The sequence below is a fragment of the Seriola lalandi genome, unplaced genomic scaffold (assembly GCF_002814215.2).
Source record: "Seriola lalandi dorsalis isolate HSWRI2012SDOR001 ecotype SW California unplaced genomic scaffold, Sedor1 jcf7180002054921, whole genome shotgun sequence".
NCBI lineage: Eukaryota > Metazoa > Chordata > Actinopteri > Carangiformes > Carangidae > Seriola > Seriola lalandi.
In genome coordinates this window covers 1,544,142-1,556,641 of record NW_019525473.1, presented here as the reverse complement: position 1 = coordinate 1,556,641, position 12,500 = coordinate 1,544,142, and the positions used below count along the sequence as shown (strand labels likewise).

At 45.6% G+C, this 12,500-nt stretch overlaps 1 protein-coding gene across 1 annotated transcript in view; it reads left to right on the top strand.

Moving 5' to 3' along the window:
- The window catches only part of LOC111673575 (neuronal membrane glycoprotein M6-a-like), a 27,312-nt gene extending 14,818 nt beyond the window's left edge, over window positions 1-12,494 (top strand). Inside the window, exons 2-7 of the mRNA XM_023431375.2 lie at window positions 1,390-1,582; window positions 6,079-6,235; window positions 6,972-7,125; window positions 8,800-8,876; window positions 9,006-9,071; window positions 11,124-12,494. Coding sequence (XP_023287143.1) covers window positions 1,390-1,582; window positions 6,079-6,235; window positions 6,972-7,125; window positions 8,800-8,876; window positions 9,006-9,071; window positions 11,124-11,276 — 800 coding nt within the window. The 3' untranslated portion in view covers window positions 11,277-12,494. The remainder of the gene's footprint in view (window positions 1-1,389; window positions 1,583-6,078; window positions 6,236-6,971; window positions 7,126-8,799; window positions 8,877-9,005; window positions 9,072-11,123) is intronic.
- The last annotated feature ends 6 nt before the right edge of the window (window positions 12,495-12,500 follow it).

The following is a 12,500-nucleotide window of genomic DNA, read 5'->3' as shown; positions in this document are numbered from 1 at the left end:
AGACGATCTCCACCAGCTCTGACTGAGAATCACTGACCGTATCACACACACACACACACACACACACACACACACACACAAACACACAGTGAAGAGATCCTGGGGCCCATCTGCCTCCATCGTGCTGCAGTGTGATGGACTGAGCAGGTTTGAGAGGATCTGGATCTGTGTTAATTACATCACGATCCACTTCCTGTCAGTATCCAGCAGCTTCACAGCCACTGAAGAGGAGCAGTCCAACAATCAACAACCCCATCAACTGTCTGTACAAAAGAGATCACTGTGTCACTGTATGAGGCAAATGGTCACACTAGACACCAACTTGCTCCCAATAAATGCACATCTGTCACACAGTTCAGAACCTAATAAATGCCTCTTTTTTTTTCAAAATAAAACTACACATTGTAATGATCTCAGCAAAGGAGAAATTCTTATGACACAAAACTTAAAGCAGCAGAGCAGTCAGAGCAGTTCTCACCTGTACGATGTCTCACTTCACACCTGTGCTCTCTAACCATGCAGACAGTCCTGGGTTTGATTTCTGTCTCCACAGTTAATACAGTGGAACAACAATTCAACAGAAGCATTGTGGTGGTGGCTGCTCCGGATTGATCCAAACAACGTGTTATTTTCTCCATAAATGAGTGAAAGTAGAGCGTTCACCAGCCTCACCTGTAAAGAGCCAGATCAGTGTCAATTTAAACAGCTCAGAGTTGTAGGAATTAGGCCAGCATTTTCCCATGAGCCCAGTCTTTAGGATGAGCTGTATATATCCAGGATATATCTGTCTGGGCCCAGAGATCACACCTCTGACAGTTTTCCTATAAAGCGAGGCACCTGTTCCATCTGTACCTGCACAGTCAGAGCAGATCCTCTCATAGATGACTGTAAATGATCTTCTACTGTACCTTCACCGCCACTTCACACAGACTAATGCAAACAGCATACATTTTGCCAAGGGTGTCTATTTTTTGTGGAATTTTGGAATTTCAACCTCAGCTCCTGATATGTCTGTATTACACAATGTACACCGAATAGTTACACTCAGGACCTTAAGGATAAAAATGTCTTTAAGGTCCTGAATGTTTCTGCAAATCACTACTCCCCCCTTTTCACACAAACTTTCACCCACACGTCGCAGGACTTCACACTCAATACAATATAAATTATTAAAACTTACAGGTGCAGTATTTGTGTATATGAGTGACAGTAGGGTATTGAGCTTCAAAGTTGTCTACAATTGTGTGTAAATAAACGGAAATTTGAAGTATCACTGGTTCGATCTGATGATCGATCAGCTCTCTGAATCACCTGAATTGAACAACAGTCATCATCAATATGTTAAACATGCTCGTCTAACGTCACGCCTGTGTCTGTGTGTGTGTTTAGGCTGTAAGGAGTGCTGTGAGCGGTGTGTGGGCAGTCTGCCCTGGGCCTCTCTCATAGCTACCATCCTCCTCTACATGGGCGTGGCCTTGTTCTGCGGGTGTGGCCATGAGGCTCTGAGCGGCACCGTCACCATCCTGCAGAACTACTTTGAAGTCATCAGAGCTCCGGGGGAGACGCTGGATGTGTTCACCATGTGAGTCACGTTTTACCTTCATTTCTCTTCAGCTGTGGGTTTTCTTTTTTTAGATTTCAAAATGCATTAACTCACATTAGACTGATGCCACAAGTCACAAGCTGAGTTCCTGAGAAAATCAACTTTCACAGACCTGAGATCTGCTGAATATAATCCATCACAGCAGTAAATGAGTGTTAGCAGAGAAGACAGGAAAACACCCACAACAACATAACCACTACCATCCACAGTCCTGAGGATGCAACGATGTCATTTCCTCCGACTGCTAGCAGAGCCCCTATCATCTGATGAGCAGCTCAAGCAGCGTCCTGGCAGATAAACATGTGGCAGCACAATAGGTTTCACCCTTTAAGGCTTTAGCTAGTGGGCTTATCCCTCATGACACTTTAGTCCACACCCACCTACACCGTGGTCCTCACCCTCGCCGAGTCCGGCCAATCAGCTCCTGGTCTTCAGCAGCTTCCAGGCAGAATCTGACAGACTGTGAGACGAGGCTTCACCTGAAAACCGTCTGAGTCTGGCGTTTCAGACGAGCCGCATTATGAGCTTTGTGACGGACTCAGGCGTAGCTCTGTGTTGTCCCCTTGTTTCTGGCTGGCGCTCCCTGTTCCCGGGTAATTGAGAGGTCATTGTCTCAGTCTCTTCCCCGGCCTGCTGACTGACCTTTTCTTTTTGGTTCTGTATATTGTGTTTCAGGCATACACACACTCCTTACCGCTCGCTCATACGGACATTGCCAACATACTGACCTTTTATTTTACCTTTATATAACAAAATTCTTATTTCCAGTGGCAAAGGCAAGAGCCGCTTGGGGAAAAGGTTGTAAGAACTAAAAGGGTATAAAGTTAAAGACAGCAACACACAGAAGAAACATTACATAAAAGACACACAGTCGAAACATGAGCATGGGTAAGTGGCCAGCAGACGACGGCATCGGGTAAAAGTATCATGCACATGCAGCGAGATACAAACAGTAAATAAGAGGCACAGCGGTAATGGCTGAACAATCAAGCACAGCAAGAAACAACAAAACTAAATTGCAAAGCAAGAAGCAAGCAAGACAAAAAACCAAACCAGCAAAACAACAGCAACAGAAACAAACAGGAAAAGCAAATAACAAAAATAAACTAACAGGGAAACAACAAAGCAAAAAAAAAAAAACAAAGACACATGCATCGGAGGACAGAAAGCAGCTGATGGATGTTTGAATATGTGACTGGGTCATGAAACAGCTGCATGTGTCAGTGAGAGAGTCCATAATAAAGTCATTCAACACTGACTTGGGAACAAAATTGTCCAATTTTAAAGTTTTTTGCAGGTGGTTCCAGTTCATGACTGAGCAAGTACAGTGTTTGTTTTGGGGCCTTCCAGCAGAAGGTGGTGAGCAGAGCGAGTGTTATGGGCAGCAGACAGGACCGGGAGGGTTCTGTATATGAGCGTAAACCAGTGAATGTTACGACGGGTGTGTAAGGACGGCCTGTTAACAGAGAGTGCAGTGGTGTGTTTTGAAAGGGGCATTTGTAGAAAGCAGGATAACAGAATGATCAAGCTTCTGAAGAAAACCTCACAGGCTTGATCTGTAAACAACATCAGCATGATCGAACACGGGAAGGACGGTCATCTGGATAAGAGTTCATTTAGCAGGGGCAGTGAAAGTGGAACGCATTCTGTATAAAAAGCTTCGTTTGAATTTGACCTTAGACTGTAAACTGCTCATGTGATGTGAGGAAGACAGAGTGCTGTCTTGCCAGATACCCACGTATTTCTATTCAGTGACCTGGTCACAGAACAGCCACGTCAAGATATTCAGCGGTGGAGGGGGCACCTCGGAGGTGTTAAGCTTCCAAGACCTGCAGACTACGAACCATAATCCATATTTATACTTTATTTGATTAAATCATTTGCCAAATGCACAGACTCTTGTGTGGTCTCCCGCTTTGTCACACACTGGTGAGCTAGGTTGTGACAAAATGGGGGCTCTCTGCCATCTTTGTTTCCGTGTGTGCTCCGATCCTGAGAAAACTTTTGGATTGGTGCTAGTATTGGGAGGCCGCACGGTCTAGACTGTTTGTTATTGGTTGAGATAGTGAATAGCTGGTCTGTGTATACATGAGTTAGGTCTGTTAAGTCTGGTTAGTCACCATGTTGATGTACAGATTTGTTGCTGATGAGCTCAGTAAAACCACCAGTAGCATCCTCAACCTGTGTGCCTGCATCACAACATGGCAGCAGCTGATTTACAGGAATGTCTGGCTGCGTCTCCCTTAGGTGCGCGCTCAGCGCAAGACACCCTGCCAGCCGCCCGCAGCTGCATCTCGCCCCGCTGCTCGAGCAGGGGCTTGAGCTTGTCTCATGTCCACGACAGCTGCAGGCATCCAGAAAAATGCGGGCCCGCTTCTTAAGAGCATTGCTGAGAGTGGTGGTGCGTGTGGTTAATGCACAGCTGTATGGACAGGCTGATCAAGGTTACACAATGCAGTTCGACCCCCTCCCACAGTCCGGCAGGATTCTGGAAACAGTCCTGTCAACCCAGGACCCCTCACTCTTCAACCAGAGCTGCAGGAACTTTCCATGGTTCCCCAGACAGAGGAAAATCTCCTCATTTCCTGGCTCAGAGAAAGACGAGTGGGTGGAGACTCGTCCTCCATTTATCACTGTTCAACAAATCCAGAATGGAAATGCCGTCTCACATGTTGACAGTCGGACCTGTGCTGGAATGTGTTCACCAGCACAACTGGTTCACTTCCATAGATCTATAAAACTCGCATTTTCGCGTCTCCATCCTGAAAAACAGGAAATCGTTGTGCTTCTTGTTCCAGGGGATTCAGCACCAGTACAATCACCTGCCACTCCACCCACGTTTTGTGTGGAGACGGCTGCGCAACCATCACGCGGGGTGGGGATGAGAGTGGTGTTTTACCTGAACGACTGCTGATGCTGCCTGCTGATTACAGATGAGGATACTGCTAACTGACTGTTGAACCTTTTTACTGTGTGATGGTGACATGGCTGCTGCAGAATCAACGTCCTGGGGGGGGGGGGGCGACGGGGGAACTGGAGCTTCCGGATCCACTGGAGGTGGATTTGTTTGTTTGTCCGTGCCTGCAATGGCCGTCATAAGGCCGCCCGTGGGAAACGTCTGCGTCAGGAGCTCGCTCTCTGTCAGGCAGGAATGGGCCTCTCTCTGGATTCTGTGTGCAGTATCCCCATAGTGTCCCCTGCCTCACATGCTCTCTCTCCTCCAGCTGCTGCTGGACAGGGATTTTAAAACATTCGCTGCCAGTATTTTGTCATCAGGGCTTTGGTGACAGATCAGTGTTTAGTCAGCCTCTGATGAAACATTTCCAGCGTCATGCAGTAGAGTTTAGCGCTGGTTTTACTCGCGCCGGCTAACGCCCCCCTTAAAGTCCTGGATCGGGTTCCAGTTCAGTGTCTGTCCATCACAACAGCTCTCCTCTAATGTCTGCAGAGAGTCAGTGATATATCTGCCCTCTCTGTGGGGCCTTCACGCCTCAGGATCCAAAGGGACGGCAGCTCAGCTCTTTGTGTGCGCTGCTCTGCCATGTTGTGTGAACGGCTGCATTTCACTGTTCCCCGTGTGTGCGCCACATTGCCTGTCACACTGGCTGTGTGAAGCTGTTTCACAGGCATATCACTGTTCTGGGTCGGATCCCTGGAGAGTATGAGGGTGTACTCCAACAGGGGAATATCATCCTCTGTGGCTCTGCACAGTGACAGTGGAAGACGTTTCTTGGTCTTCCCTCGGCTCTTTCATCTGTTTTTAACTGTTAGATGTCTCTTGTTTCTTTATGACTTACTCTGAACTGAGAGTGATCAATACTGGATGTTTTTGATGTGCGCTCTCCCTCCTGCTTGTCGGTGTGTGGAGACTCACTTGAATCTTGATCTGAAAGTGAAAAAAAGATCTAAAAGTGAAAAAATAAGATTTGCAACTGATAACAAACCTCAAATATCAAAAATATACAGTATATTAGAAAGTGAAACATGCAAATAAATATTTAACCTGAAAAAAATTCTTCCTACACCTATTTTCGTTTTTTATCATTTTATTTCATTACTGTATTTTTCAAAGTTCAATATCAAAACTTGAACTTTCAGTTTCAAATTCTTTTCAATTACGAAACTACTGGCTCTAATTTGGCTCCATAAGCTGCTGGCTGAGCTGCTTGGTTCAATAGGCTTTTCCCACTGTCCTGCTGCAGGAGCCAGTGATAGATTAACAACATTATTCATTGGGTGCAGCTGTGCCTGACCGAGGTCAGAACCTCAGGTTGTAAAGACGCTCACACTGCCTCAACCTGTGGCCCTCCACCCCAGCCCCCCTCCCTCCACCCTCCAGTTGACCTCATATGGCCTCTGACCTGTTTGGTGATTTAACTGAGGATACAAGTAACATTTCAAGATGATGCATGAAAATGAATAGAGCAAATGTGTGTGTGTGTGTGTGTGTGTGTGTGTGTGTGTTCTTTCCACAGTATCGACATCCTGAAGTACATCATCTACGGCCTTGCAGCTGGATTCTTTGTGTTTGGCGTCCTGCTGCTGGTCGAGGGCTTCTTCACCACCGGAGCCATCAGGGACCTGTACGGAGAGTTCAAGATCACCGCCTGTGGACGCTGCCTCACTGCGTTTGTAAGAAAACCTCACAACTCACACATTGATATTTGAAGCTGTATTACTATTCTATCAAATAAACAGGGTACTGACAGCAAGTTTTATCTAATTAAAGGACACACACACACTGTCCTGCTGCTGGACGTTCTCACTGGAGCACCAAACGTGTATTAATCCACCGTGAAGAATAGTCCCCAACAACTACACAGTTTCCTCCCCAAAACCAGTGTTTAAAGAACTCACTGAAATGCCTGAAAGACTGTATATTTGTGCTTAATTTTTTAAGATTCATGTGACTAATGTGCATGTAGCTGAGCTTTTACATTATCTGACCTACCATTATCTGGTTACCTGTTCTTTTATCCTCCCAGTATAAAGAGCTGCTGGATATATGTGTTGAGCATCACCCTGGTTCCAGGGTTAGGGTTTGGGTCAGCACCTTGGTCAAGGTGATTAATGACAGAGGAAAGTTCTGATTCACAAACCTGTTTCAGTTGTAGACTTTTTCTCTGATCTTTGATTATTGGTCAGATATCGGATCATCTGAATGTTTATTGAGAAGCTTAGAGGTAAAATCACTGGTGGAGCTGTTAACAACAATAATGAAGGTTGCAGAGAAATATCGTTTTCTTGTATTTTACTATATAAATGACTCTGCACTTGCACTGGATGCAGTATTAGAGATGTCACCTGATCATATGTGTATATACTGACCTGCTGGGTGACTCCTCATGTGGTGTGCCTGTGTCTGCAGCTGATGTTCCTGGCCTACCTGTTCTTCCTGGTGTGGCTGGGAGTGACGGCGTTCACCGGTCTGCCCGTCTTCATGTACTTCAACGTCTGGTCCATGTGTCAGAACACCACCCTGGTGGAGGGAGCCAACCTGTGCCTGGACCTACGTCAGTTTGGTACGTGGTACATGAATCAGACACTGAATGTAATTTTCACAGAGGACTCAGGGGCTACTGAATTCAGTTTGGTGAACTTTGACCTGCTTTTTTGCCTCATTCATTTGCCTCCATGCTGCTGTGGGCTGAGAGGAGCTGTTACCTGACAACAGTTTGAAAAGAAAAATCTCTTTGTCCTCTCTCTGGGATTTATTAGAGAACCTGCTGATCTGCTACAGCACAGTGTCTGCGCTGCTGCTGAAATAGTGTCAGTTGGCCAGAGAGGTGGAATACAGCTCCTCATAATCCTGGATACCCAGTTTTCTCTGAATTGCTTGATTTCTGACAGAACGCACTCTGAGCATCCACCCACTTAGTGCAGGCGACTCAGCAATAATACCACACTGGCACACACGATGGAAAAACCTGTGAGGGCTCGAAAAACTGCCAAACTGCCAGGAGTGAGCCATGTGCTGTGAGGACAATAAAGAGCCCAGGTCGGGTACTGAGGAGGGAAGATTGATCTGAACCAGCTAGGACTGATGGTGGTTTAAAAGTCCATAAAGGTAGATGTCCATGTGTAGTTTGATTATAAAGCAGGTCTAGGTTCTATATTAATACTGTGAAAGTATTAAAGCGCTCAGTCTGCATAGAAATGCACACAGCCTGTATTCAGAAACTGAGCCTTAAAACCAGCCGTCAGGACTTGTGTAACTTTTTGATGTCACAACAAAGCAGTCACCGCTCTCAGTCATGTAACAAGCCCCGCCCACCCGGGGCTTCCCATCTCAATGTAGTCTTTTCTCTCTCTCTCTCTCAGGCTTCTCTCTAGAGCTCTAGTAACAACAGGTCTGTAAGCCAATCAGAAAAGAGGAGGGTCTGAGCCTCTCTTCTGATTGGCTGACTGTTGTCTGAGTGATCTAAAAAAAAAATATAGCAGATTTCAGGTAAAAACTCAGAGAAACCAAATCCTGGTTGGATGGTTGGTCCAGGTTGCTTGGTGACTGTTTTTTTGTGACGTCACAAAGTTCCAGAAGTCCTGACGGCTGATTTTAAGGTTCAGGTTCTGAATACAGGCTGTGTGCATTTCTCTGTGGACTGAGGCTTTGATACTTTCACAGTATTAATATAGAACATAGACCTGCTTTATAATCAAACTACACATGGACATCTGCCTTTTTAGTCTATATGGGAGCTTGAAATAGACTGAAAATCTATTATTATTAGTGCATAGTCACTGGGTGTATTGCAGTATTAACAGTAGAGAGTGTTGGTAATAAGAACACAGTGATTTATGGTTCAATATCTATCACTGCTGACACGTTTACAGTCCTCACTGTCCTCCAACCAGATACTGTAGTGGTTGTGTATGATTTTACCTGGTGCCGTCACCGTACTGTCCACCATGTTCTCCACATTCAACCAACAGACACAGAAAGAGGCATACACCTGCAGTGCTGCCATCTACTGTCCAAACCCACAAACTGCACCTGCTAAATAAAATGATTACTGTGTCCACTGGACATTTCTCATTTACAATATTTCACATAAAACCACTGGTTCATAAAGACCTGGATTCAACAGTCCCACCAGCAGCGCCCTGTGGTCATACTGAGCAGTTCATTCATCAGCCTTCGTACCGCAGGTGGATGAGAAGCAGAGTGTTTGTGCTGATGATGTTATTTTCTTGTTAAGGAGCAGTGACCATCTCTGAGGAGAGGAAGGTGTGCACAGGGTCCGAGAAGTTCTTCAAGATGTGTGAATCCAACGAGGTGAGAGGGACCGGGAGGACCATGGTACAGATATGATGATCTGTGACTGCAACCTGAGAACTCTTAACTTCCACTCAAAATAACAATAATATGCGTGCGTGTGTGCGTGTGTGTGTGTGTGTGTTGCAGCTGGATTTGACCTTCCATCTGTTTGTGTGCGCGCTGGCAGGAGCAGGAGCTGCTGTCATCGCCATGGTGAGAGCCTTTATTTTTACATCTGATTGGCTGTGGGGCTGGGGCTGACCTGCAACCTGTGGGGGAAGTTTACAGCAGGATAAACGCACCAGTCTCTTCCTTTGCTCTCTAATATAAACCTCTAGTATTTTACTGTGTTCATCCACATTTTCTGTCTTCAGGGGGTTTTCACTTTATTACACATTATACATTAGACAAGCAAATTATAGAAGCAGGCCTCAGAGAGAGTGAGAGAGAGAGGAATACAGAGAGAGAGAGAGAGAGAAAAGAGAGAAAGAGAGATACACAGAGTGAGAAAGAGAGAGAAAGAGGGATACAGAGAGAGAGAAAAGAGAGAGAAAGGGATACAGAGAGAGAGAGAGAGAGAAAAGAGAGAGAGAGAGAGAGAGAGAGAAAAAAGAGAGAGAGAGAGAGAGAGTGCAGTAACACAGACGATGAGTCACCAGGCTGCTCATGTATCTGAGGTGGGGAGAGGACCACTGCTGTCACATGATGTATCTCTGTCTCCTGTCCACCAAAGAGCAGGACAGTCACATACATCCATCTGTTTTTTGTAACTGCTTGTCCCTGCCCAGTCACGGGGGGTGGGGGGGTGGAGTCTATCCAAAAACACTCTCCATCTCCCCCGGTTTGATTCAAGCTCCAACAGTGAGGAGCAGTGGTGAACGCTGAAAGGATGTCCTCATGAGGGATCTGTGGAAGATGAAGTCAAAAAATAAAAATAAGTGTCCTGAATTTGGTCATCATGGGGCAACAGAGCTCAGCAAGCTGCTGCTAGAAATCAGTGCTTCTTGCTTCCGTGAGCTACACTCATCCTACACTGGTTCTGACTAACTCGTTTATATACGACATTTTAATTTCATTCAAATTTTAACCTGCAATATCAGATCTGTGGCCACATGGGGGCAGCAGAGACAAGCTGTAAGCAGCAGCCTAACATTACCATCACCACTCAGAGGTGTCTCGACTCTGAGCTTTGTTCTAGTCCCCAATATGAGGAACACATCTGGACCTTTAACTGCTGACTGATGTCACACTGTGGGTTTCACTGAGAACAGCTGAGACCAAACGCAGCTCTATGAGAGCAGAGAGAGTGAGTCACGATGAGCTGAAATATCTTGTCAGTGACTGATCCGTTTTCAATAGAAGAACTGATCTGATCTGATCATAGATCATAGTGTTCAGGTATCTCAAACGATATTGTCCCACAGTGCAATGCACTTAGGTCAGCTTCCTAAGTGCATTGCACCTTGGGACAATATTGTGTGTGGTGGCGAGACAGTGACTGGAAGATCTACACCAGTGGTTCCCAACCTGTGGCCCGGGGCCCACTGGTGGTCCACAAAGGTGTTGCAAATGGGCCAACACATCAAGATGAGAAGATCATGAAAAGATGCAATTATATTAAAAAAATTATATAAATATAAATAATGTTTAATAATAACATTAATGTTCTAAATGTTTAAAAACTCATCATATGCTTGTTTTCTATCTCAGTCTGATGGCAAAAACTGGAGAAACTAAACTGATAGCATCAGAAAGAATTAAAATAAAAGAGTCCAGGCAGATGATTATAACCAGTAACAACACTTTATAAAATCAGTGGTAAAGTTCAGTGACACAGGACAGGACGTCTCCAGCAGCTGGGAGCTGAGCTGTCTAACATTTCCTCAGCTTGTTTCTCTGATAACTTCAGATCCAGGCGTCCGACCACTAAAATCCTTCATCTGGTTCAAATATAGAATTGATTGATACTTTAAAATAAAGAGTGCTCTGAGAACGTATTATTTAGCCTCCGTACTGTCATGGTCTGATGTAGGCCATGAGTTGGAGAAGGTCGGAACCACTCGTCTAGAAGTGTTTTGATGACATTTAGTCTCTGGTTCATTGGCAGCAGCCGGTTTGACTGTTGCATCATTTCCTGTTTGTAGAAAACAGGAAAGTTCATTGTTTTTTGTTTGTTTGTTTTCTACAAAAGCAGCAAAGGCAGTGAAGACTGAGCATCGGTATAAAATACTGGTCTGGTGTGGTTTGTGTACCCCCCTCCCCCAGGTCCACTTCCTGATGGCTCTAGCTGCTAACTGGGGCTACTTGAAGGACGCCAGCCGGATGCAGAAGTACGAGGACATCAAATCGAAGGAGGAGCAGGAGCTGCACGACATCCACTCTACACGCTCCAAAGAACGCCTCAACGCTTACACATAAACACATCGCTCCGAGAAACGACATGCACACACACCTGTCAGACACATAAGATGATACACCCACACACACACACTCTCTCTCTCACACACACAAAGTGGCAGACACCATAAACACAAGTGAAAAAAATAACACAAGCACACACATGAAGACACGAGCAGGCAGAAATGATGAACACACAGACACCATCATCATCCTCATGTCAGCATTTGATCACTGGCTCCGGGGGTCCATGCTAACACGTTAGCATCCTGTATGTGGGTTTGCTCCACACACTTGACTCCTGACACCTGCCTTAAAGTGACAGGAAACATTCAGCACATGCTCAGCAAAGGCCCCCCCCCCCAAACCCACCCCTTAACCCTTAACCCCCAGCATCCTCAGCACCCAGAAATACAACTGGTTAGCTGTGTCAAAACTAGCTGACTAGTTCAAAATTGCAGTAAAATCTGTTCTCAGTACAGAACATGTGAGTGAACATTAAAACCAAAAACTAACGAGGCGAACCCAAAGAAATGTTCTGTGTTTGATTAGAATCACCTGATTAAAAGTTCCTGTGTCAGGGTCAGTCATGTGACACAGTACGCCGCTGAGAGCCACATGACAATCTGAAGCCAACAATCTGCAGCGGACACAGGGATGGGTTTGGTTTCTATGAGCTCATCATTTAACAGCCTCAGTACACACACAGACACACACACACACACACACACACACACTAGATGTGGCTGAATGGTCGGTGTTTCGCAGGTGGTGTTGGTATGATGGTTACGCTGTGTCATGTCGTTTCACCACTTTCTGATGATGGTGTTACGGAGAAATATGTCCCAGAGGAAACGTGTACCTCCCAGGTATATATGGGTAGCTTTGCTCCCCTCCCCTTTCCCCACCTTTTTCACCCTCCACACCACCGCCACCACCACCACCCTCCTCTTCCTCCTCCTCCTCTCCCTCCCTCCCCCTTCCTCCTCTCCCTCCCCTCTGTGACCTCTTCATCTGGAGCCCAGTTTCAGTAGTTGTTCCACACACAGGCAGCATGGTGGTCGATTGATTATTAATCAGGTTCAATAGTTAACTGTAACAATGATAATTAGATCATATATTGATTGATAAATTGATGTCACAAATAAATCCTCTTCATCCTGTTATATCTCTGCTGTATGTCACACGTCAGGCGTCTGTTCAGAGAAGTTATTAAAACAACTATCGAAGCAGGACTCTGCAACC